The sequence below is a fragment of the Epinephelus lanceolatus genome, chromosome 17 (assembly GCF_041903045.1).
Source record: "Epinephelus lanceolatus isolate andai-2023 chromosome 17, ASM4190304v1, whole genome shotgun sequence".
In the NCBI taxonomy this organism is placed as follows: domain Eukaryota; kingdom Metazoa; phylum Chordata; class Actinopteri; order Perciformes; family Serranidae; genus Epinephelus; species Epinephelus lanceolatus.
The window spans coordinates 5,372,128-5,399,832 of NC_135750.1; the positions used below are offsets into that span (position 1 = coordinate 5,372,128).

Here is a 27,705-nt window from a genome sequence, read left to right on the forward strand (position 1 = left end):
CATATTCTGGGTGATTAAAATGTCTGGCTACCCATACAATGCTTTTGTGACACATATTGAATACACTGAAATGGTACAGACTAGGGCTGCCCCCTAATAGTCGACCAGTCAGGTTGATTTCCAGGGCTGGTACCTGCGGTTATTCCACAGGCTAGTTAATAACATGTCGGGCAGGAAATCCAAAGTGTGGGATCATTTTGAGAAGGTGAAGGACGAACTCAAGGTGATATGTAAACTCATCTTCATTGGTCGACTACAAACATGACGTATCATCTGAAACATGGAAGTAGCTACATGCCCATTAGCCCACAGCGTCATTAACAGGCGGCTCGCTCAGTGTGTGACGTGCACTTGTAGATAAAATATAGGCCTATATTAATGAAGGTTCATTAGTACGGTTTTGTATTTCTCTGTAATGTAGCACAGTGTTAACAATGTTACTGATACTATTCTTTCTCACACCTTCAACTCAAACCACCAAAATATATCATTTAATCATTACATTCATATCAGAAACATGCAGGAGACTAGTCCACTGATCGAATAGGAAAATTCTTAGTCGTGAGCAGCCCTACAGACACAAGTTTACACACTGTTGATTTCCTGCAGAGTATTGTTTTGAAGTGGCTCACAATAAACTCTAAATACTTTCAGACCCTAGTGTTTCCACCGCAAACAGTGGGTGGGGTCTTTATCAGTCTGCACCTGGTTTATCGTCCACAGAACAAGGCTGCATGCCAACATTTTCAGAACAATATACAACAGGCTGCAGTGAGAGTCTCTCTCCATAGAGTGCCGAAGTCACGCCCCTTCCGGTGAAGCTCATGGGACCTTACATTGGTAAAATATGAATGGCAGTGAATGGGGAGAGAAATATTATCTTTTGGTCCTGTTTGAGTTGTGACATGAAATCCAAATATGTCGTTAATGAATTTAAAACATACATTTTAAGGTCAAGAAAGTCATACTTTGTGGTAAAACTGTTGAGATATAAGCTTTTGAAAAAAATGTAATTAGAAAAAATACACAGGAGGCGGTCGCGTATGTGACGTCATAGCCTTCGCTCGCTTCCTGCAGCTTGGAGTGACTGCAACCTGGCACAAAACACACAGACATCTTCAATCATAAATCGATTAATCATAATACAGTGGAATTTCAGCGGGGAGGCCAAGCTGCAGGAAGCAAGCGAAAGCTATGACATCACATACGCGACCTCCTCCTGTGTACTCTTAAGTCTTTCTAATTAAAAAGCTTATATCTCAACAGTTTTACCACAAAGTATGACTTTGTGGCGTGACTTCGGCACTCTATGGGATATTTAAAAATAGCAGCTTTGTGCATTTAGTCCTTCTAAGGCAAGCTCAGGGGTTTAGCGTTGCCGTAGCCCACAGGAACAAAATCCGGTCAAAAGTAATATATATATTTTTTAAATGCTTTACGATCCACTCATTACTAAAAGTGTATGTCATCCAAGAGACAAAAGCTAATGGTATAGTCAAAGTTGTCACATAGAAAATTAAGGTGCGTTTAGCCAGAGCATATTCCTTTTTTTAAAAAATTTTATTTCCTTTATTAATCCCCCTGAGGGGAAATTCAATGTTTTCACTCTTGCTTGTCATTAACACACAGGTCCGAAGGATACACACATGCACAAACAGGACCTATACATGCACTAAGTGGAGAGATGTCAGAGTGAGGGGGCTGCCCTTGGTCAGGCGCCCCAAGCAGTTGGGGGGTTTGGTGCCTTGCTCAAGGGCACCCCGGCAGTGCCCAGGAGGTGAACTGGCACCTCTCCAGCCACCAGTCCACGCTCCATATTTGGTCCGGACGGGGACTCGAACAGGCAACCCTCCGGTTCCCAACCCAGGTCCCTATGGACTGAGCTACTGCCGCTTTATTCTCTTTATCAGAGTAATCTTGTGTGCCTCCAGATCTTTCTCTTGCACTGACACAGCACTGTGGAGATAGGTCTGGCTATGCAAGGATAGCTCCTGAAGTACCAACAAGTCCACTAAAGAGATGCATGATCTCTCAAGCAAATCACTTCCCATCACTTCCGCTTGTTTTCTCTGCTTTTGTGGGCGTTGACATGATCCCCGCTGGGAGGCAGATGGAGTTATTATGTAGAAAAGCCAGACAGGTTAATCACTGTGTCAGGTGGATGAACCATCTCACTCTGCTTGACTTGAATGTTTTTTGCATACTTTTGGACTCATTGATTTCTTGATTGATTGCTGGACTCACCCTGTGTCCCTGTCCTCTCTCCAGCTGTTTCCTGTCTCTGCTGCTGGTCGCCGCCGTGGTTTGGAAAGTCAAACAGACCTGCTGGGCGTCACGACGCAGAGAGGTAGGACACATTACCATCTCACGTATGGTCCTGTGTGTGCGTGTGTTATCAGCGTGTTACACAGCACATGTGGAGTGTTGTTACGCTCCGTGTGTGTGTGTGTGTGTGTGTGTGTGTGCTTCACTCTGCTGCACATGAGCTGTTTAATGCAGTTGCCACATCCAAGACTGAAGCAAATATACGCTGACGCATCCCCCCCACCCACCCACTGTTGTGAAGGGTGGGTTAATGTCACCAGTCCTGGAAGAAAAAAAAAGAAAAAGATATCTCCGCTTAACGAGCGTCGCCGTGACGATAAACAAGGCCATCCCCCTTAATTAGTGCTCCTCATGAACCAATTAACTCAGACGAAGTGATGCTAAACGAAGTGGAATGGAGTGATATATCACTTAAAGTCTCAACAGATGCCGCATCATTTCATATTTACTCCTGACCCCTCCCATACACACACACACACACACACACACACACACACACAGGATCTATTCTCCTCTCAGTAATAACCCACACTCACTTGTTTAATGTTTTCATGCATTTCTTTTTTCCAGTGTTTTGTGTTGGAGTCATCAGGGAGGAATCAGTGTTTTGCTTATGAGCAGCGATGATAATAGTCTGTTTTTATTGGTGTAATCCACACACGCTCCACGGGGAACTATTGTGCTTAAACACACTTGTAGGTTTCTGGTCCCCCTCCTGCCACTGCTGCCGTTCTGCCATTATGCAGAAAACACTGCTGCTTTCATGTGCAAATTACGTTTCAGCATTTAAATGTTGACGACATGTTATGCTACTTCTATGGTCTTTCAGAAGAATCAGCTTCAATTAGGAGGCTAAGAAATCTTTATAAGTGGTGTAAAATTTTCTCTGATCAGAGAGGAAAGTCTTTTTTTGTCACCGTGACTTGTCTTCACTGCCTGGTGACAAAATCAGGTGATGCTAACTTCTCCCAGGAGGAAACTGATGTTTTGGTCCGGGAGGTCCAAGCTTGCAGTGTCCAAATATATGGAACTGCGAGCTGACCTCCACGGGCTGATGATGCAAAGGTAGCCTGGGAGGAGGTCACCACAATTGTAAATCAATGTTGCGTTTCTCTCGTGTGCGCGTGCTCTCTCTTTTTCTCTCGCAGTCTCACTCTGTTTCTTTTCTTTTGACTTTTCTAAGATGACAGATGCTGAATATATACTCCCTATCTGATGCTGTGGCTGTTTGTGGTTGGCTGAGAGGGATGTGAACTCATTAGTTTGCAGCTGTGTTAATCAAATCAGGTTGGGTTTCCATTACGCGTGCCAAACGTGCCAAACGGTGCCAATCCCCTTTAATCTGACATCAGATGTGACGGGACAGTCGATATAGAGATACATTTATGTGCTGATTGCAGATAGTTGCATTGAATAGTGGTTTTTTGGTATTTATTGCATCGTTAATGTGCCTGACATTCTGGAAACCTGCCTGTGAGGTTTTGGTGACGTGTGCGCGCTGTCCGCCGGTCAGCCAAACTTCCACTTACACCGGTTGTGCTCTGCCTGCGCTGACAGTAGACCTGGTTTCAGCTGGCGAGCTTTTAGCGCACCTTCGGCGAAGCCTTTTGGCACAAAACTGTCACTGTGCCAAGCTGGATCTGTCGACACCTCCCCCTGCTGCGCCGCCACACCCATCTCAGCGCACCTCGGTCTGCCAAACTACCAAACTGAGCTCGACTCGGGTTGCGCTGCTCGAAACTAGCTCTGCGCGGGGTTCGCCACCCTGCGCCGCCCTGCGCTGTGCCGGGAAACTAGAGCCCTTGGTGTCATAGATCCAACAAGGTGCTGGAAACACTCCTCAGAGATTTGGGTCCATATTGACATGATGACATCACACAGTTGCTGCAGATTTGTCGGCTGCACATCCATGATGAGAATCTCCCGTTCCAGCACATCCCAAAGGTGCTCTATTGGACTGAGATCTGGTGACTGTGGAGGCCATTGGAGTACAGTGAACTCATTGTCATGTTTGAGATGATGTGAGCTTTGTGACATGGTGCGTTATCCTGCTGGAAGTAGCCATCAGAAGATGGGTACACTGTGGTCATAAAGGGATGGACACGCTCAGCAACAATACTCAGGTAGGCTGTGGTGTTTAAACCATGCTCAGTTGGTACTAAGAAAATCTCCCCCACACCATTACACCACCAGCAGCAGCCTGAAGCGTTGATACAAGGCAGCATGGATCCATGCTTCCATCTGAATGTGGTTTTTCCAATCTTCTATTGTCCAGTTTTGGTGAGAAAACCCGTGTGAATTGTAGCCTCAGTTTCCTGTTGTTAGCTGACAGGAGTGGCACCTGGTGTGGTCTTCTGCTGCTGTAGCCCATCTGCTTCAAGGTTGGACAAGGTGTTGTTGCTTCAGAGATGCTCTTCTGCAGACTTGACCATGTCTACATGACTAAATGTTAATGAGTTGCTGTCATGTGATTGGCTGATTAGCTATTGTACAGTTGAAGAAGTGTACCTAATAAAGTGGCTGGCGAGTGTATACATGAATTAATCTGGTTCTTGTGTTTGCCTTCTCTTCCTGCATCTCAACAGTTGTTATTCAGTTCTCTGTGTTGGTGCACGCAGGTGTGCACGTCACTGGTTGCATGTTCTTGTTGCAGCGACTGATACCTGTACTGTGTGTGTGTTTAGCCACCTGTGACCCGACTGGCAGAGTGTTTGTTTAGCCTTGTTTTCCCTGTGTGAGGAGCAGTGTAGCGGCTCCTGGCAGGCCGGCCGACACTCAGCTACATTATTTATGAGAGGCAGTCTCATATCACAGCAGAACCGCAATGCTGCATTTACTGCACTGTCGGTTTATTTACCCAGATCCTCTGCTATTTCTCTCCGTCTTTCACTCTGTCAGTCTCTCCCTCTGTCTTTTCTCTCACCGCCTCTCCCTGAAGATAACAGAGGATCTAATAAATGGGAACCTCTGCCTTCGAGGGAGAAGTCAGCTGTGGCGATTAGACTTCACTTTCTTACCTTCATCATCTACAGTTAATGTCCTGTGTTACTTTTTTCATCCCATAATTAATTCATCTGGACTGGCACAAAGGCAGCAAATGAAATGCCCTCAGTGTGATCTCTCACTTTAGGGCAGCTGCAGCGGTGGCTGACTACAGAAAAAAGAGCAAACGTTTCACAGATTTCACTGAGTAAAGGTACTCAGCCAACCTCAGAGGGAGAGCGTGACATTTCACAAATGTACTTAGTTCATTTTCTTCACTACTCAGTTGTTACATTACCGGGACCTTGCTCTGGATTTGTCCTTAAGGTATCTTAAAAATGTCATCGCTGAAACCAACCGCTGTAAGCGAGTGAGCCACAATGCAAACTATGTTAATGATCCGAGTGTCAGCAGAGGAGCTCTTTGACTGGAACAGGAAGACAGATGTTCAAAATGTCAGAGTTTGTCTTTAACAACATCTGATGTGTCTTCTGTTAAACTTTATCAGTGGCGGATCCTCCTACAGGCGACACAGGCAGCCGCCACCCAGCGGGGGGGCACCAAAGGTTTATTTTTTTAATTTTTTTATTTTTTCACATTAAAAAAAAAAAAAAATCAAACTAAAGGGAGTTCAAGTGGAGAGCATATGGGTAACAAAAAAAATGAAAAAGCAAAAGCCATCCAGGGAGCAGCACAAAAAATAAGAAAAAATAAAATGAAATGAAATAAAATAAAACAAACAAAACAAAACAAAACAAAATAGGATAAAATAAAATAGAATAAAACAAAATAAAATAAGATAGAATAAAATAAAATAGAATAAAACAAAATAAAATAAGATAGAATAAAACAAAATAAAATAAAATAGAATAGAATAAAACAAAATAAAATAATATAAGATAAAATAAAATAAAATAAAAATAGAATAAAACAAAACAAAACAAAATAGAATAAAACAAAATAAAATCAGATAAATAAATAAAATTAGCTAAGATGTTCATAAGATTTTCTTTTATTGTTTGTTTTTTATTATAAGAAATTATTTTTATTTAATAATGATTTTGTTAAGTCATTTATTTATGTTGATTGTAGTAATAATAATGATAAAAATAAATTGTTTGCATTTGGCAGGACAGAGCAACTAAATATTAAATTAAAACAAAAAAAACTTTTTCAGCAGATAAAATTGCTAAAATGTCGAAATTAAAAACAAGGGACAGAAGAGGTTGTTTGTTTTTCAATTCATATGGATATAGTTCAATTTTGTTTTTTCAAAAATATCTTTAAATGTGCTTCAGAAAACATTTACGTTTTATCGTGCTCAAAGGGACAGTTCACCCCCAAGTTAAAGTACATATTTTCCCTCCCACCTGTGGTGTTATTCATCAATCTAGATCGGTGTTTTGTTTCACTGAGCGTTGGAGATATCAGCTGTAGAGATGTAGACCACTTGGCAAGTGGTGCTCAAAGTGCCAAAAATGGAAAAACTCAGCAGCAGTGTCTGTTTCAGAAATCATGGCCTGGATACTCAAGATAATCCTCAGACCCTGTTGTGAGCAGTTTCATAGTAACTGTTTTGCTTCTACTCAACGACACCTGCCAACTCATCACCGCTCAAAAGGACGCGTACATTTACTCATGGACGAGACATTCGTGCGTGTGCAATGAGTGTTTCTAGCCACAGAAGGTGATATTACTCTACTTTAAACCTCCAGTTTTAGCTGCTGAAACTCAACTAGACCTCAACCATAGAGGTGTTAGAGCAGAAAACACTTTTGAAGACACTGAAAACAAACAAAAAAAACAGCTGTTTTTGTTGTTTGAAGGACAAACAACACTTTACTTCTCTCTAAATTGTTTCTCTTGGTGGTTGTTTGCCGTCAGAAGATAAAGCAACTGAAGCTTAAAGTTTACTCAGACCTCTATTTGCCACTGTAGCACATTTATGATAGAAAAGCCAGAGAGAGAGTCGGAGACACACACAGAGATAAAGAGTGTTTTATTTTCTGGCTCCACCGCTGCCCGGTACAGGACTCTGTCCCCGGGCCCCGTGAGCTCTGCAGCCTCACTTACCCTGCACCACCGAGCGGGAAATTAACAATGCTAATCAATGGAGCTGAATGCTGTGTTTTTATGATCTCCTTGTGTTGATGTATTTAGTGCCGGCCTGATTATTATGGAGATAAACTGCAGTTGTCAGGTGCCTCGGGGGCTGAGGGGGGAGGGACGGTCAATGCAGTCAGATTTATTATAATATATAGATATTGTTATTGTAATATACAGGAGCTGTTGTTACTGATCAGCTTTGGGTTTTCAGATAGAGGGTGTATGCAGCTTCTTTCTGTTGCTCCAAATGCTGCACTATGTCCAAGTCCAACAAGTCCTACAACCCATACGACCACATAGCTTAGCAGCAGTGCAGCGGACAGTCGAACTCAAGGTTGGAATATTTCATATATACATCCATGATATGTACCGACCTGTAACCTACATATATTAATAATATAGCCTTGATATTATATAATATTGATATTGTTGAAATATTTATGTAAAAGCTTGTAACTGAGCCAGAACGAGGAGTGTCTGGCCGCATGTTTCAGGTCTGCTTAGATTTCCGGCATGACAGGAGGCGGAGGAGACACAGACGTGTGTCAGAGCTGGACAACAGTAAAAATTGAATCACCTAGGCTACTAGTATTTAAATAATTACACTGTTGTAGGGTTATTTCTTTCTTTTTAATGATGTTGTAATGATACAAACATGGTTTGGTTTTAAAAAAAGGAAAGTTTTAGAGTATCCTTCAGTCAGCCTGGAGCCTGTCCCGCAGAGCGCACGTCCATGTGGCGGCTTTACCTTTTTAAAGTAATAATTTGTGGCTACAGATACTGAGATGCCGCTCAGAGTATGGTCCAATAACAATTCTCCCCCTCAGCCAGATTTACACTGTTGCACCGCAAATCAACGCTGACTCAGACTTGCAGAGGCGAGCTTAGACCTGATGTGAGATCTGATCGAAGCCTCTGCTCACATCCACACTGATAAATGCTGAGCTTTGTGTGGAAACGACTGTACACTCACTTTTCTGTCTTAAGTTTGCTGTTGTGTTTGTGTAAACTCTCCTCCATTTGGGAGTTGGGGATTATTTAGTCCCAACCAATCAGTAGTGAGTGACGTAGTTACCCCACTGATGTCATTTGGAGTTGACGCAGAAGCTGCAGTAACTTTAGCTCAGTTGTTTTTCCATCACAGGAACCATTAAAATGTTGGCATTGGATCGTCCATGGGGGTATAATTCACCAGTTTCATCACTATACAATATTGTATCGATATGTTGGACAACGATGCGATCTTTGCTGATATGACAACGATTTCAATTCGATGGGATTCAGGGGGCCTGCGACCGATATGAGACGATATTAAAACTTCCAACAGACAGCCATCAAACATGGATTATCAACAACATTGTTCAACAAAAGTGTCAAATTCAGCTCAGTAATAACTGTCTGGGTCACGGGGGCAGCAGGCCAAGCAAAGCACCCCAGACGTCCCTCTCCCCAGCTACACTTTCCAGCTCCTCCTGGGGGACCCAGAGCCGTTCCCAGGCCAGATGAGATATGTAATCCCTCCAGTGTGTTCTGGGTCTGCCCCGGGGCCTCCTACCAGTGGGACTTGAATCCAACGAGAGGCACCTAGGAGGATCCTGATCAGATGCCCGAACCACTACTCTGAGCTCCCTCTAGATGTCAGAGCTCCTCACCCTATTTCTAAGGCTGAGCCCAGACACCCTTCTGAGGAAACTCATTTTGGCAGCTTGTATCCATGACCTCATTCTTTTGGTCACTACCCAGAGCTCATGACCATAGCTGAGGGTTGGGACGTAGATGGACCAGTAAATTGAAAGCTTTGCCTTCTGGCTCAGCTCCTTCTTCCCCACGATGGTCTGGTGCAGCGCCTTTCCATCTCACGCTCCATTCTACCCTCAATCATGTGCGAGACCCTGAGATACTTGAACCGGCGACCCGTCCCTAGATAAGTGCATGAAAATGGATGGATGGATGGAAAAACTGTCAAGGTTCAGAGACAAATCAGTTGTTTTTTGGCAGTGATCCATTATTAGCGTACACATGTTTACATTGCATAAATTAGCCTAGCAGCTAGCTGACTTTTTTTACTCTACTCATAGCTTAACACATTACATGTAACATTATTATTTTGCATTTACCGTTGGTTAAAGTCACTGCATCTCACGACAGAACAGCGTGGTTGAGTTTCAGCCCGCATGCACATTTTGTTAGCCGAATGTCGTTAAAAGTGAGCAGCTAATGTTAATTAGTTAATGGAGTGAGATGCCGCCAAGGCGCATGCGTCGTGCTTTATCTTGTAACGGCATTGTTTACATATGCCATGTGTTGTCTGTTGACCTGTATTTTCTCTAAAATCCAAAATATTTCCACTCTGCTGATTTATTCTCGAGTAAATAACGTTATCCTCTTTGTCTTTCTCTCGACTGCCTGTCAAAAGCGTATCCTAGAGATGACCATTTTTGATGGCAGTTTTCACTTCGCATCGATGATATTGGATCATTGATCACTGAATCGATTTATCAATCCAGACTGATGGATCGTTACACCCCTGATCCCCTAACAGTTATGTTCCTGCATGGCGACATGGTCACATTAAGCTCAATGAGCAGATGTGGGAGGTTTGGAAAAATACGAGATATGAATGTCATTCCAGTCAGCTGCTTTTATTTAAGGTTGATATGACATGAATGTGATGATATGTAAGTGCAGCTGCTTCAGAGGCTAAAAGAATCAGTTTTGAGACACAATTTAAAATTATCATATCGGCAGGTGCTCTGTTTCACACTGTAGGGGCGAAGTCTTTTAATACAAAGGTTCTGTCACCTTCAGACTGAGTAGCCAGATTCACCTGTTCAACACTTACAGCTATAAAGAGTCTTTGTGCTGACACTGATTCTAAAGTATTCAAGTGTCAATATATGTTCTGTCAGGTTGTATTATTAGAAAACAGAGTAGTTCTTTCTATTTTTTTTTTCCCGCAGTATGAAGTGTGAAGTATCATCTGTTGGCTGCTCGCGCACCTCTCGGCTCTCCAGAGAGCTGGTCTAGTGGGGAACCGCAGCAGAAGGTGAAAATGGGATCTCTTCACTGTTAATTATGGATCACAACCAGCCACAAGACTACAGAGAAAACTGGGTATTAATAGAAGCACAGCTTTATGTTAATTGCTTTTCCTCGTACTTCTTTTTATAACCAACAATCATTTTTGGATATGAGATCAAACAATCAAAAGCTACTTTGAAATTCTAATGCTGATGCGCAGAGACAGGCTGCGCAAGATGTCTCTGGTTTTCTGTAATAGGGTTGCCCCTCTGAAGACCGTGTGTGTGTGTGTGTGTGTGTGTTGTGGGGTTGCATTCTGAAATCCACCACAGCTAATATTGCCTCTCGGCCAGATAAATAAGTCAAAAGACAAATGAAAAGCTGGAAAGACAGCCAGCCAGAAGGACGAAATTGAGGTCCTCTCCTCCCCGTTGACTTCTTCAGATAAATTTTTCATCATTCCCTTCTTCCGTACCTTGAATCTGTCACAGCAAACGACTGCTTTAAACTTTAAACACAACTTTTTATGGCATTGTCAAAGTCAAATCAAAGCTTTATCTGTACGGTGGACTCACAGATACCTACAGTAGTACAGCCTGAAGGTGCAGTCTGTCAGTTAAATGTATTTATAGAGCACGTTTAAAAGCACAAAAAGACCAGAGCCTTCAGAATACAGTCAGATAAATGAAAGAAAACAATAAAGACAGAAAGAAATCAACATAATAGTATAACAGAGAACCCAGCCCAGTCGCCAAAAGAAGATGTTGACGCTGTACTTTCCTGCAAACCAGACACTAGGTCAGCGGCAACCTGGTCTCACTCGGAAGTCGTCGAAATCAGTGCTTGGTCAGTGACTTCCCGCAATATGCAGCTGGGCGCCACTATAGTTTAAGAGAGCCCAGTGGCATCAGGGGAAACCCAGTGGGACAAGAACAAAAGTTAAGGCAGAGAAAGTCTGAGTAGATTGGGTGGGAGGTCTGGGACAAGGAACCAACAACCACCGACTTTCATCCGGGAGAGCAGTTCGCTTCCTGTGACTTTGTCAAGCCAAACCCTGTTCTTTTTTCCTAAACCCAAGCATGTATGTGTGTTGGCAAAACGTAACCACAAGCGTTTGTTGTTAAAGGACAAAAAAAACAACCAAAACCAGCCAATAGATGGCACTCAAAGTCAAAAGTTTCACACAAGAACAAACAAGATGACGGTGGAGGAGGTTGTGATAATGTTCCATCGAACAGAGGCAGCATTGTAGAATTCTTTTCACTATACTATGCATTCGTTCCGTTTGCCTTTATTCAAATTTCTTCGATGTCTCCTACAGTCGTATCTTGCTTGAGCTATGCTGAACTGCCTCCATGATCTCTGGTGTTACTGCTCTGTTTTGTCGGTATCAGTAAGCTTTCAGAAAACGGGCACAAACACGATCAAAATGAACGCAGAGTACGGACAGGAAGCTTCGTCCATCTCCGCCTCCTAACATTAGACATAAATGAGTTCTTAGGGCCAATGAACCAGCGTCTGTATTGACAATTTGGGAGTGAGAATGTGTCTTCAGATCACAAATATGTTACATTTTCATGTTTCATACGTATCATACAAATGTTTCTACAGTCGATTAATAAGGACGATGGATGCCTACCAAGCTGCAGACATCTCCAGACCTGTTGCTGCTTTTCCAGCCGAGATTGTGTCTCCAAAAGTTCGTATTTTAAGCCAAGACATGATCTTCTTCTGTAACAAGTGGCTTTTGTCCCTAAACCTAACACCATGTTAACCACAGCGTTATTGATACATGAAGTTTCAAAGTATCTGCTACATACTACCGTGCAAATGTGAGGTGTTTGCAGAACAATGCCAACATCATTTCTTGTGCTTGGGTTGGAGATCTACTAAACTGTAAAAACAAAATATGACCAACATCTGATTAGACATCATTTGAATCTTTGTACAGCACATCTTCTCATTCACTGCCTCACTGATGATGAGCACTAAACCTCCTCTCTTCCCGTCCATCTGTCCGTCTATAAAACTTTGTTCCTCTCAGTTTGTTTATTCATCTGCTTGCTGGAGCATTTTCCTCTTAATTCACATCACAGACAGATGTTGCCACACTTCCTCGTTGATAAGTTGTCCTGAAGACTTGCTGTACCGCCAACTCGAGCTTCGCCCTCCCAGGGACTCAGACGCGCTTCACTCTGAGCAGATTACACTGATTTGTACAAGGTCTGCCATCAGCTGACGGCCCCTCCTGACCTCCGCTGTCTTCACCGCTGTTCCAGCAGCTCCCCCTCTCACATTAATTTTCTTAAATTAGATGTTTGCGCTCCTCTTGCATGAGGCAATTAACATATTGTGTCATTTCTCCCCTACACTCATTACAGAATTACACTCAGAGATACTCCACTCTGAATTACAGCGGGGTGAGAATTCGCAGCATAATGAAGAGAGCTTGATTAAAATTTAAGTTTTAAGGCTGTTTGGTTTGTTTAGGACTTGTCAGCGCTGCACTGCATCCAATAAGATGGCTTGTGGAGCTAATTATGCTGCTGTAAATGGTTTCCTGAGGTCTCTTACAGTCTCATTTCAACTGCTGCACGATGAGTAAAGGTCCTTAAGTTAATTTTAATGAAAGATTATGTCAAAATTATGGAGTTATTGAACCAAGAGCCATTTATTAAGACAGTAAGCAGGCAATATTGGACAAAGACACAAAAGGCAGAAACAATTTTGAGTGAAAAAGCTTACAGTATGATTACACTGCTTCAGTAGGTTTTTACTTTCAAAATAAAGCCTTTTCTTTTTAACTGTAACTGTTGGTGATGTTGTGCTCTGATTGCTCAGTCCTTGGCTACCACACAATCCAATCTGCAGTTGGACAGATTAACATGTCTGGACCAGTGAATGCCAAAGCACTTGTGTGGTCTGTGTGTGTTTCTGTGTGTGTTGATGCCGTACAGTACATGCGTGTGTGTGTGTGTGTGTGTGTTCCTTATTTAGCTGGCATTAATCGAGGTGACAGATTAGTAGAAGAGGTTTAATGTGGCCAAGCACGGCTGGGTGTCTGCGGACTGCCGCTGTGTAAACAAATCAAAGGGCCGAGACAGGAACACACACACACACACACACACACACACACACACACACACTCTGTCTCCATCACATGTTAACACGTTTTGAAGCCACTCAATCAGCTCTCTGGGAAACACAATGAGATCCTGACATTTTCAGTATTGAGATGTCGGAGAAACATTTGACCTTTAAATGGATTTTTATAAACAGCTCACTGATTATGAGGCTCTGTATGAAAACAGATACTGAGAGCATGTCGTGGCCTGTTTTGACTCCCATAGTAAAAATGAAAGTGTGTCTGTGATGAGTCAAGAAGAGTGAGATGACACTGCAAAGCTTGACACGTGTGCCGTGAACTCCGCCAACCTGGTCTCACGCTACTTGGTGTGACATTGTTCAGTGGTGAGCTGCTGCATCAGGGAGGAAATGTGGCGGGACAAACGGAAAACAGAAGTGTCATTAAATACCGGTGCTTGGTCAGTGACTTCCAGCAACACACAGTAGTTTGGCAGACCAAGGTGCGCTGAGATGGGTGTGGCGGCGCAGCAGGGGGAGGTGTCCACAGATCCAGCTTGGCGCAGTGACAGTTTCGTGCCAAAAGGCTTCGCCGAAGGTGCGCTAAAAGCTCGCCAGCTACTTTCAGCGCAGGCGGAGCGCAGCCGGTGTAAGCCGAAGTTTGGCTGACCAGCGGACAGTGCGCACACGTCACCAAAACCTCACAGGCAGGTTTCCAGAATGTCAGGCACATTAATGATGCAATAAATACCCAAAAAACACTATTCAATGCAACTATCTGCAATCAGCACATAAATGTATCTCTATATCGACTGTCCCGTCACATCTGATGTCAGATCAAAGGGGATTGGCACCGTTTGGCACGTTAGGCACGCGTAATGGAAACCCAACCTGATTTGATTAACACAGCTGCAAACTAATGAGTTCACATCCCTCTCAGCCAACCACAAACAGCCACGGCATCAGATAGGGAGTATATATTCAGCATCTGTCATCTTAGAAAAGTCAAAAGAAAAGAAACAGAGTGAGACTGCGAGAGAGAAAGAGAGAGCACGCGCGCACGAGAGAAACGCAACCTTGATTTACAATTGTGGTGACCTCCTCCCAGGCTACCTTTGCATCATCAGCCCGTAGAGGTCTGCTCGCAGTTCCATATATTTGGACACTGCGAGCTTGGACCTCCCGGACCAAAACATAAGTTTCCTCCTGGGAGAAGTTTGGCCGTCTGACGCTGCTGCTCTCTTCTGCCATGGCGAATTGAGTAAACTCTCATTACGCCTTCGCGCAGCGCATTTAAGGGCGAGGAGAGGGGCTCATTTGATTGGTGTGATGTGTGTAAAACCCACTCCACGCCTTCTCTCCTCCCTCTTTCCGACTTGCGCAGGTAGGAGGGACGGAGGTGGGAAAGAGGAGTAGCTGCGCCAGGCACACGGTGTGCCAAACTTGCAAAATCCGCCTGGCCACACCCAGTTGGCGAAGCGCAGGTGCGCTGCGCCTCCGCCTCGCCCGGTCTGCGAAACTAGAGGCCCTGGTGTCCACACGGGTTTTCTCCAACACTTAAAAGACATGCAGATGAACCAAAAACGATTAAATGCCCCTCAGTCTAAATGTTAGTATTGTGATCGTGAGCATGTTAGCATGCTGGCGTTAGCATTTAGCTCAAAGACCTGCTGTGACTAAGCACAGCCTCACAGAGGCATGGCTCTAGCCTCTTGCTCTCATTAAACTATAGATTACTGTATTATTAATGCAATTCTGGGTTTCTATGATTATATTCTACTCTGGCAAACTTCCTGCCAGCTCAGTCACCAGATGAAAATCTTGGCATTGGAGGCTACATTTCTGAAAACCACGGATAGAATTGAATAAATAAACTTTTTTGTCTGTCCCAACAGTGACAGAAAGTCTCATTTGACAAGGTTCAACAATTCACATGATTCACATTCCAAACACATTTAAAACAAATATAAAACAAGACTGCACCTGATAAAAGCACATTAACATGCAGTGTCCATTTTAGATTCATCAGGGTGGTCACTGCAGAGGGGATGAAGGGTTTCTTGTAGATGTTTTGTCCGGGCAGGTGGGACTTAGTGGCATCTGCCTGATGGCAATAACTGGAAAGAGTGTGGAAGCTTTCCTGATCACTGAACAGTTAAACACACAGATAGAGGAGTTTGGGGTGAGCTGATTATTGTGCTGGCCTGATCAGTTATGCAGGAGAGTTTTGTTTTGTGTTTGGTGATGGGTGAGTAGTGCCAGATTGAAATGTTAAAAGTGAGAATGGATTCGTGAGTGAACGATGAACCAGAGTTAAAATGACATTTGTACATTTCAGACGAATATATCAACATTTCTAAAGTGTCTCTGTATATGAGCTGACTTTGTCATGGGAGGGGAAGGTAGACGCCTGCCAAGCTGCAGATCACTGTTTGAGACCAACAAAGAACAAAAGCGGTTGTTTTTTAAAGAATCATCGCTACGTTTCCAGAAGCTTCTTAGCCACTAAATGTGGGCGTTTCTAAGCGAACGTTTCCAGGTGGGATTTTAGTTTTTTTCGGCTTAAACCTAACCACACGTTATCCACGGTGTTGTTGCAACTTGAAGACACATAAAGTTTTAACATATCTGCTGCATAATAATGCACAAATGTAGCATATCCATGGTTTGCAGAAACGTACAATGCCACCATTTTCTTTGTTTGCTCCTGCTGGTCATGTTTGTTTGTCCCCCCTCCCTCCATAAATCCCCAGTGTGATACTGTACATCAAATGTTTTCACTGCGTTGGATGAGCAAAGAAGAGACAATGTTCATCCAGGAATTAGAAAGTAAAACTAGGGGCTGCACAGTCGATCCAAATATTGAAAATTTTGATAAAGGTAATATGTGTTATGGCATGCTATTGTAAATGAAGCAGTGTGGTGCTATAGAGATGCGCAGGCCTACAAATCATATCCCAGACATAAAGGAACATGCTTGATCATAATTTTTATTATTTAAATATTCATGCATACTTTTATTTTTTCGAGAAGATTTTTCAAAGTTTTCAATTCCCACTACAATCGCGACTTGCTAAAAAGTATCCGTCTAAATAACTGGAATATGATTGTTTTTCCATATCATGCAGCCAGAAGCAAAACATTTTTGCAGCGTTTGAAGATTAGACGACAGCAGACAAGCAGGCTACTAATTTAATGAAAAGTTTGCTTTAGGGTTAATGCTGCCCCCCAAAGACGAGCTGAAAAAGAAGATAAAAAAATCGTCTGAAAGAGCACTACTTAAAAAAAGAGCTAAAAAAAATTTGTGGTATTGTTGGAAAAAAAGCTACAAGGTTTGGATTTTGCACTTCTTCTTGTATGCAGATGTGTTTTATCTGTTAAAGTGAGCTGTTGTACATGTACAGTACAGGCCAAAAGTTTGGACACACCTTCTCATTCAATGCGTTTTCTTTATTTTCATTACTATTTACATTGTAGATTCTCACTGAAGGCATCAAAACTATGAATGAACACATGTGGAGTTATGTACTTAACAATAAAAGGTGAAATAACTGAAAACATGTTTTATATTCTAGTTTCTTCAAAATAGCCACCCTTTGCTCTGATTACTGCTTTGCACACTCTTGGCATTCTCTCCATGAGCTTCAAGAGGTAGTCACCTGAAATGGTTTTCCAACAGTCTTGAAGGAGTTCCCAGAGGTGTTTAGCACTTGTTGGCCCCTTTGCCTTCACTCTGCGGTCCAGCTCACCCCAAACCATCTGGATTGGGTTCAGGTCCGGTGACTGTGGAGGCCAGGTCATCTGCCGCAGCACTCCATCACTCTCCTTCTTGGTCAAATAGCCCTTACACAGCCTGGAGGTGTGTTTGGGGTCATTGTCCTGTTGAAAAATAAATGATCGTCCAACTAAACGCAAACCGGATGGGATGGCATGTCGCTGCAGGATGCTGTGGTAGCCATGCTGGTTCAGTGTGCCTTCAATTTTGAATAAATCCCCAACAGTGTCACCAGCAAAACACCCCCACACCATCACACCTCCTCCTCCATGCTTCACAGTGGGAACCAGGCATGTGGAATCCATCCGGTCACCTTTTCTGCGTCTCACAAAGACACGGCGGTTGGAACCAAAGATCTCAAATTTGGACTCATCAGACCAAAGCACAGATTTCCACTGGTCTAATGTCCATTCCTTGTGTTTCTTGGCCCAAACAAATCTCTTCTGCTTGTTGCCTCTCCTTAGCAGTGGTTTCCTAGCAGCTATTTGACCATGAAGGCCTGATTGGCGCAGTCTCCTCTTAACAGTTGTTCTAGAGATGGGTCTGCTGCTAGAACTCTGTGTGGCATTCATCTGGTCTCTGATCTGAGCTGCTGTTAACTTGCCATTTCTGAGGCTGGTGACTCGGATGAACTTATCCTCAGAAGCAGAGGTGACTCTTGGTCTTCCTTTCCTGGGTCGGTCCTCATGTGTGCCAGTTTCGTTGTAGCGCTTGATGGTTTTTGCGACTCCACTTGGGGACACATTTAAAGTTTTTGCAATTTTCCGGACTGACTGACCTTCATTTCTTAAAGTAATGATGGCCACTCGTTTTTCTTTAGTTAGCTGATTGGTTCTTGCCATAATATGAATTTTAACAGTTGTCCAATAGGGCTGTTGGCTGTATATTAACCTGACTTCTGCACAACACAACTGATGGTCCCAACCCCATTGATAAAGCAAGAAATTCCACTAATTAACCCTGATAAGGCACACCTGTGAAGTGGAAACCATTTCAGGTGACTACCTCTTGAAGCTCATGGAGAGAATGCCAAGAGTGTGCAAAGCAGTAATCAGAGCAAAGGGTGGCTATTTTGAAGAAACTAGAATATAAAACATGTTTTCAGTTATTTCACCTTTTTTTGTTAAGTACATAACTCCACATGTGTTCATTCATAGTTTTGATGCCTTCAGTGAGAATCTACAATGTAAATAGTCATGAAAATAAAGAAAACGCATTGAATGAGAAGGTGTGTCCAAACTTTTGGCCTGTACTGTATATGTTGTATGGAAAATACTTTCCGACATCACATGGAGTTAATGTATTCAGTGACAGTGATGAAAAGTGTCTCCGCGGAATTTCAAGTTGTGTTTATGCTCTCGATGAGAATAAGAAATTTGAAAACATGAGATGCGGTACATGTTAATGACGCTGCGCTGCTATCAGCGCGGCCCAGGTGACCGCTGTCACCATCGCAGATCCAGATAAGCTTGAAGGTGCTCAGAGGTGTTTAGAAAGGAATTCAGTGGCACCACGCAGCCGCCAGCAAACTTCAAAAAGCACCGAAATGAGAGAGGCAGGAGGGGGTCTGGATGTGCAGAGAGGAACGGAGAGAGACGGAGAGAGGAGGGGAGTTTTTTGTGAGGGACACAGCAAGGACATCTCCCCGCAGCCATATGGTGGTTGAGATGGTTTTATACGGTTGTGTTTGTCTGTCTGTTCCGTTTAGGATTTTACCGGGAAGTGCCGTAGGCCAGCCGCCTGTAATAATATATCTCCCTACCTCCCTCCCCTCTGTTTTTTACTCCCCTCTACCATCTCTATCTTTCTCTCTGCTCCTCTGTCTCTTTGTTTCTGCTGCTATCCCAGAAATCTGCCTGCGGTTGTCACTGTGACTGATGGCCAATGTTGACTCAAGGTGGGGATGGGTGGTCCAGCTTTTATTTATACCTTTACAACTGAACTACTGTTTTGACTCCTGGACCTTCACTCTGCTGGCATCGGGTGTGTCTGTGTGTCTGTATGGACGGACGATTAACCCTTTATAAACAGACCTCCTGCAGACAGAAGGGGGAGATCGCTGTTTGCATGATTCTGTTTAAATGGATCTAAAGTAAGGGTGCTCTAGAGTGGTCTCCTTTGGTCTGAATCAGGGACTCATGCTGTTCCAAAGTTGTATAACTGCCTAGAGTTGGTTCGTGTTCTCACGGCAGCATTTACAAGAGGACCAGATCAAATGCCTTGTGTGAGAAAGCTGCTCTTGATTGGTCAGAATTTCCATGTGGGAAAATTCCAGGAGGTCCGCCGCTTAACCCGGTCTGTCGTCTCCGCCACACTTTGACTTATTTCCACGCTGCCCAGCAGTGGTAGCTTGGAGAATGGTCCCTCACTGCGGGGAGAATGGAGCAGGCTTCCCCGGAGGTCCGCCGCTTAACACTTTCATTTATTTCCACGCTGCCGACAGTGGGACTTATATTCATTGTGCCGACAGTGGCTTGGAAAACCACCCATAACCGTGTCACATGGGGAAGAGGGAAGGCGGCTGGAGTTCCTCCAACATTTGCGGTTAGATTATCATATTTTTTTATTGACAAAAATATAGGCTGCTTCGGCTGTTTTTTTTTTATGCGCACATGTGCCCCTAAATATTTTTTACAGTTCGCACACACCTATTTTTAGTCGCAAATGTGAGTGAAATGCTCGCACTGTCGAGCGCTGGAGGTGCACATTAATAATCCTCCAGGACTGTAACATGCTCATGTTTAACCCAAACAATGTGTCATGTGACTGCAGTTGCTTCACATCCAGGTCGGAACACCTTCTCACCACAAACCAACCGCACCAGAGTTCCTTTGGAACCGGACTGAGACCACCTCTTCAAGAAGGTCTCAGTCCAGTTGTTTTGGTGTGTTCACACCTGAGTGTGATTGCTGTGTTCACACCTGCCCAAACAAACTACACTGAGGGGGCAAATGAACTTGAGTTTGATTGAACCGCACCAAACAGTGCATGTGTGAAAGCACACTAAGAACAATATTAGCTACAACGTTCATTGTTTGTGCAGCAGAAATATAAGACTTCTACCCTCCCTGTCATCATATCATTACCTTATGTTACCTCACCTTATTTGCTGTGCAACATCATAATTATGCTGGTGTTTCTCTGCAATGGCCGCGGGAGATCACTGTTTACATAATCATGTATATTGATCTAAAATACGAACCATAATAGTGAGAGCATTAACTCCTTTTGCCTCGTCATTATCTCATCCCCTTGGATTACTTCACAATATGTGCGATGCAAATGTATTTCCTTGTAATTACACTAGAATTTCCCCTGAAATGTCCCTGTAATGGCCGCGGGAGATTGTTGTTTGAACTTTAAACTGAACCCTTTTAAACATAGATTTGTGCCAACTTTGAACCAGCCAACTTTCATTGACAATTTGTTCCCAGTCAATTAGGATGGACGGTGGGAGTATAAAGCAAAAAACATTTTGGTAGATTTAGGTTAATCACACATTTGATTAGGGGCAGAGATCAATGGTGTTTTGGTTAAACACACGTCCAGTCCCTGAGTCTCGTCAGCACTCTCGCTTACTCTTAACTAAGAGCTCTGAGTTGCCGAAACAGACGAGACCAGTACCTGTCTTGCCGTGGCATATAAAACTTATCTTATAATTGTGCCATCACAGCTGACATTGTGATCTGCATGTAGAAAATCTCACAAGGATCAAAGCTAAACCACCGAAGAATGTTTTGAATTTAAATAGTGCAGATGCTGTCGGTGCAGAGAGCGGCCCAGAATCTTTAAGCTCCATCCCTTCATACAGGGCCGGTGTGGGTGTGTGAGTTCTGGGATGTGTTGCTAAACATATCTTTGTACTAACATAATCCTTGTCCTATCATAAGCCAGTGGACAATGATGATCCTAATCCTGCTCTAAGAAGCTTTTCATAAACTGGAGGCACACACACACACACACACACACACACACACACACACACACACACACACACACTCTGCGGTGCTTCTGCAGAACTTTGAATATACACCACACATGGGAGCTATGAATTACACCTTAAATGTTGGATCTGGATTTCAAAATGATTATAGACTTATGGCAGGTGTGTCCCCACAGTAAAATACTGTGCACAGATATCATGTGTAACTTTTCTGCATTCAAACGTCTAAAAACGACTAGACTAATGTTGTATATTCAGTTGAGTTGTGTACTTACTATCCCAAACATTTCCAGTAATGTTCACACCCCAGAGAAATCTGTCATTTTAATCAAGGGTGTGGTCCGTATCATTTGGTTGCCGTCACCTGTCCCCTTTGTGTATGTGCCAGGGTAGTGTATGTCTGCAAAAAGCTGTCATAAATTAACTATTTATCCAGTTTTAAGGCACAATTTTTAATACTTTTTTTAGATCTCTGTCTTTTTTCTAACCATATGCTTTAACTGAATGAATGACTTTAGTCAAACTGTGCCAAACAGCATCAGAAAAAACACTGTTCTTAACATTAAACTGATTTATTCAGTGTTTTTACCAGTTTAAATCATCAGGTTTGTTTGTTTTGGAGAGGAGGAGGCTCCCTGTGAAAACCTCTTGAAGGTTTGAATCTTAAATTATCACAGAAACAAGCTGTGTAAACATTAGCAGCAGCTTTAGTCCCTGCTGTGCCGAAAATCATTGGAAAAATGCAGATTTTTATCATAAAACTGATATATTCAGTGTTTTTACTTGTGTAAATCACAGGTTTTGTTTGTTTTGGAGAGGAGGAGCCCTCTGAGGCTAATTCGGCTCCCTGTGAAAACCTCTTGAATGTTTGAATCTTGAGTTATCAGAAAAACAAGCCTAACAAACGTTAGCGGCAGCTCAGCTCCAGCCCTTGCTGTTCCAAACACTGTCAGTGGAAACAAATTTCTGACATAAACTTGCTTTATTAAGTGTTTTTCAAGTTTTTAATCACTACGTTTATTTGTTAGGGAGAGGAAGAGACCTTTGCGACTACTCGAATGATAAAAACCTCCTGTACGTTTGGATCTTAAGTTGTCAGAGAAAAAATGTGAGCACACATTATTAGGAGCTGGGCCAGCAGTCCCTCTGTGACGAGCCAACCAGCATCAGAAAAAAAGCTGATTTCTATCTTGAAACTTCTTTATTGAGTGATTTTGGTTTCAATCACCTGTTCTGTTTGATGTGGAGAGAGGGGGATGTCTGAGGATCACGGTAAAAACCTCCTGAACAAGGGTTAGGCCATGTCCTTGACCTAGTCTGCTGTCTCTGTCAAGTAGCTGTCTGTTAGTCACTCACTTTTACAAACTTGAGATGTTTAGGAGTCACTTGCGGTCCATTTAAAATTATTGTATGTAGTTTAGACATCAGTTTCACACAGCCTCCATCGGCTCTGTGAGGGACCTTTTAACTCAGTACTCGATGTCTGAAGATAAAAATTGGCACCTCCCAAAATAAAATGGTACATCACCTAAGAGGAATGTTGACAGTGAAGACTCCAGGAGGAGTTGTGAAATTATATGTTTCTCATAGTTTGATGAATGTTTCTCAACAAACATGTTGACGTGACGTTTGACCTCCAAGAACATCTGGATTTGTTTATCAAGGCCTCTGATAAGCTCTGATGCTGGTGGTGTTGCACATTTACCCATTCACTTTCAACAATGTTACAGCTGCTCAAGTCCAAGATGGCCTTATATTTTTCCACATACAGTCCTTTTAAAACAAACCAAACTCAATCCTCTGAAAGTGCACTAAAAGTGGACCAACAGAAAAAGGACTCAGTTCTCTTTCTGGTCTATTTCAGCTCTGATCGGACCTCAGTCGTCATTTTGTTCACAGTTTTGCTGATATATGATTGACAGTTTTATTTTTACTCTGACGTGGCCCTGCAGTGCGGATATGAAGCCCCTTGCTTTCAGAGGAACTTAACATTGGTGGAAAACCTGAGTGTGTCTGTGCTGTAGACTGTTGCTGTTTGATGTTTCTAACATTTTACACCTGGAGACGTGCAGTATCTTACGTGGACCAAACTACTCCTCGTCCTGCGTTTTTGCAGGCGTCACAGGCCGACGTGGTTTCGTCTGTTTTTCCAGGCATCCCAGTGCAACAGCATGTGATGCTGAGGGATGAATTACATGGCAAAGAAAACCTGGAGCGCTTTGTGTTCACAGTGTACAGGTTAAGCAAATTGCACTCGTCCTGAGTATGGTTCACTTCAGAGTAGTCTGAGTGGGCAGAAGTTTGCTGCATAGATCCCGCCCTACCACCTCCAGTTGTGTAGCAGTTTTCAACACATCCTTTACTAACTTTTGCAGTGTTTGATCTTGCGGGGATGTAGCCATTTTTCTGCCATGGTTCGCGTCCTGTAGGCGATATTTTTGTGGGCGTGTTACACCAAAACCTGTTTCCCCCCGGCAATATTTTTGCAAGTGCACCGCTGCTGTGGCACCGCCCAGAATGACTGTGATTGGTTGAAAGAAATACAAGCAGCCAGGGCGTTTTTTTCTCCAATTTAAAGTGAGAGTCGGCCCAGCCAGACCTTTCTTTTCTTGAGAAAGGTCTGGTGAGCGAGACTAACTTCAGAGGGGTCTGAGTTCTCTTGGAGTGTTCTCTCTGAGTCTGTTTAGAGGACTGAAAAGGACCAAGTGTGAAAACACCTTTATACGCTGGTAGATTTGGGCAGTGCCAACAATATCTGGTGACACACGTTTGGAACTGTTTCTGTAAATGCAGTATACGGCTACACCTTGTGTGTGTGGGCATTCCCAAGGCCTGAATGGAGGATGATGGATCCAATGTGCAGCACTTGGAGTCTGGAGCCAGTCCAATGACTTTCACTTAACCCCAGGATGTCCAGGTGGTATCTTTTCATCTCACTGAGGACTTGGGCTGTCTTTCTGGTCTCGTAAATGTTTCTGACATTCCATGCTCCAAGGCGGATCTTGGATTTTGGCTTTAGTAGACCCTCTTTCGCACTCCTGATTTCCTTTCAGCTTTCATCCTGCCACTATTTTGGTGGCTGGGGTCTACTTAGTGCCTGATGACAATAGTTTTGCTCAGTGTAGTTTCTGTAACCCCCAGGCTTGGAGGGCCAGTGTACTGACTTTTGTCTGGCTCCTCTCCTGAGACCAGTCTGTAAGGTTGAACCCACCAGGGGCCGCAGAGTCCCCCCAGCAGAGCTCTCAGGCTCTTAGAAGCGCGCAAGCCTCTCCACTACGACAAGGTGACAGCTCAGGGAGAAGGTAAATGCAGTATGAGTTACGTAAAAAGGACATTTTACAGAAGCAGAAAATGGTGTTTAGTTGGTCTGAACATATGTGACAATATTTCGAAAGTATTTGGCATCTGGCAACAACAGGTCTGATACTGAACAGTGCATTTTTCATGTCCCTGGGCTTTGTGCACGTTCTCTTTTTACTGCTTCTACGCAGTCACCTTGTATTTCGTGAATGAAACGCACACTGTAAATTTCAAATAATAATCTTAGCTGCCTTCACCACAGAATCAGACACAGGTGCAGAGTTGCAAAACACAGCAATAAACAAAAGTTTTTTTAAGAAGACTGTGAGTTTCTGTCACTTCAGTTTTAAACTTTATACTAACATTCAATGTAACAAACTGAACATGCAGCTAATTCCTCGAGTGCAGAACAATCTCAGTCCAATTAGCCGCTTGCACACGAAATTCATCCAGAAGTGGAGCCGGTGCCGTTGCAGCGATGTCGATTTGTTTAGGAAGCAGATTAAAGTGAATCTCAACTGATCCAAACTTCATTTCAGATACCTGCACAAATACCAGGCTGAATATCAGGGAACTCTGCTGCTTTACAACCAGCGGAAGCCAAATTGCTTGTGGGGATTAAATGAGAGACTGAACACACACAAAACAATAATGAGCTGCGTCCACAGAGAGAGCAGTTTGCATAACACAGTGAAGTCTGTGTGTAAATTGTTTTTACTGTTGCGAGTTGAGTTTAAACGGTTTGTTATATTAAGGATCTGAATTTAGACGAACCCATAATCACATCTCAACTTTAATCTTACAGAATTATGTCTCTGCAGAGGGAGGGATAAATTAACACGGAGTTTAAAATGGAATATGAAAGAAAGATAACAAAAGTTAGATTTTTATTAAAAACCTTAGTCGATTTTTTTTTAATAGTTTGATTTATTTCTTCACATTTAAGGGACAGGAAATTAAAGTAAAATCATTATGTGGCATTTTTACAGATTCTACTCCTCCCAAAGCCGTCTCATGGTCTGCTTAACTTTTTCTTTCAACCACATCAAACAGACTTTATCAAATATAACCTGAGCTGCATGCTTCAACATGACGACAGTCAGCCATGACAAATGAGCGAACATCATCTGCTGATAAAGACTGTGGCATATGCATAAAAGCTCTGGAAAAAAGATAGTGAGTGGACCTTGAGTTTAGAGTTTTTGTATGAGTACACAGCGTCGACCAGTGTAACTTATTGTTCTGCTGCATTTATAGTTTAAAGTACTATTCGGACAGGATTAGTTTTACGTATAGATGTGGACTAATGTCAGTTTACCACAATATAAATGTCTGATTCACACGGGACAAGAAATCTCTGTAATTCAACCATTAGCAATATGGATTTATATTAGGCCTACCTAACACAACCAGAAGTCTCGTGGCTCTGAAAAGTGCTTTCTTCTCGACCTTTGTGATTGGTCTCCCACGTAGGGCTATGCCATCATTAGAAGAATGTCCACTATCACGACTGCCGACAACACCGAATGCTTCAAGTGCCTCCATCATCGGAAAAAAGCGGAAAACTAGTTGCAAACTTGGAAAAATGTTTATAAACAGACCGTGACGAAATATTTATGCACATTTTTACAGAGGATTAATATTACCCGAGGTATTTTCTCCGGACCGTTTTACAGAAGGTAAAAGCCGCTGTAATTTTTACTGACATTATCCGTAATGATTACAGACATGGCGCGTTCGGACGGGACTAAAATCCCTGGTAATAATTACTTTACCCCATGTCTCCACGTTAAACTAATCCTATCCGAATAGGGATTAAAGCTATGGTCTACGTTTAGAAAGATTGATCATTATTATTAACATCATTTAGATAGTGGTTATGGCCCAATAGTGCTAGCTACACAATGTGAAGAGCAAAAGGAACCAAAAAAATCCATTCTCTCTGGCGGCTGCAGGCCTACAAATTTGACCAATCACAGCCATCCGGTCTGCATGGGAGTTACTCCTTGCTCAAATTTGCGTTCTCTCTCTCTCTCACCCTCTGTCCAATCCCCTCGTCCCGCCTCGACCCAACCCCCCACCGTATTTGAAAGTACGAGCAGTTTGTAAGGCCCTGAGCGATTCAGCTACACGAGTTTCGATATGGAAAATAAAAAGAGCGACAGATAACTGTATGCCAATGCTGGCTTATGACTGTGGGAGGGGGTGTGTAGTTAGGAGGGTCCGAGGGGAGGGGGGCACAATCATGGCACACAGAGGGTGGGGTGTGTGTGTGTGTGTGTGTGTGTGTGTGTGTGTGTGTGGGGGGGGGCTTTCACACTTAACCTGTTTGGTTTGCTTAAAATAAACTCAGGTCCGTTTGTGCGGTTAGTACAGTCTGTGTGGGCTGGAGTGAAAGTTGTCAGTCGAACTCTGGTGCGGACCAAACAACTGAACCGAGATCACTCAAAAAAGTGGGTTTCAGTCCGCTTCCAAAGGGACTCTGATGTGGTTCATTTGTGGTACCAAACACAGGATTCTATGAGAGCAGATATATGATTTTGGCATGATTTCAACAGTTAAACCAAAAATAAATCCATCTGCTGATTGTGAAATCTGTCGTGATCACATAAGTGATCCTGATAAAGGCCACGTTTATCTCATACCTTATTTTTGCTAATGCATACATGTAACCATGGTAACACGTGTGCACATCAGTGTGGGTATCTTGCGTGATTAAAAAGCTTCTAAAACTGCCGTCATTGTTTCCAACTCTGTGCACTTTGTTCATTAGGTCCATTAAAACGTGTGTGACAGTGATCCCACAGTCGTAAGACGCCTTCTTTTCATCCTGTCTCTGTGTTAGTCATTATTCAGAACATGTGATTAATTTGCAGTCTGATAATAGATTCCTAATAATGCTGACAATCAGGTATTTCCTTATGAGCTCTTTGTGAAACCAAAGAACATAAATATAAACACTTGAGAAGCATTAAAGTGCTGCTGCATAAACTTCTGTCAGTTGCCAGAATTTGGTTTCCCTACATGGGTTCAGATGATGCAGGATAACAAACGCCAAAACTGTCCAATGAACGAGTGACCTGTCAGTTGGAAAAACTTCAGGTTTACTCCACTTGATTCATTTGTAAACAGTCAGTGTGAACAGGAACCAAAACTAAAATGCAACTAT

The 27,705-nt window shown here is 43.0% G+C and overlaps 1 protein-coding gene across 3 annotated transcripts in view; it reads left to right on the top strand.

Moving 5' to 3' along the window:
• atrnl1a (attractin-like 1a) overlaps positions 1-27,705 on the top strand; it is a 445,178-nt gene that overhangs the window by 264,219 nt on the left and 153,254 nt on the right. For all 3 annotated transcript variants that reach the window (XM_033643351.2, XM_078160934.1, XM_033643359.2), the window contains one exon: positions 2,269-2,347. In XM_033643351.2, the coding sequence (XP_033499242.2) occupies positions 2,269-2,347 (79 nt within the window). The remainder of the gene's footprint in view (positions 1-2,268; positions 2,348-27,705) is intronic.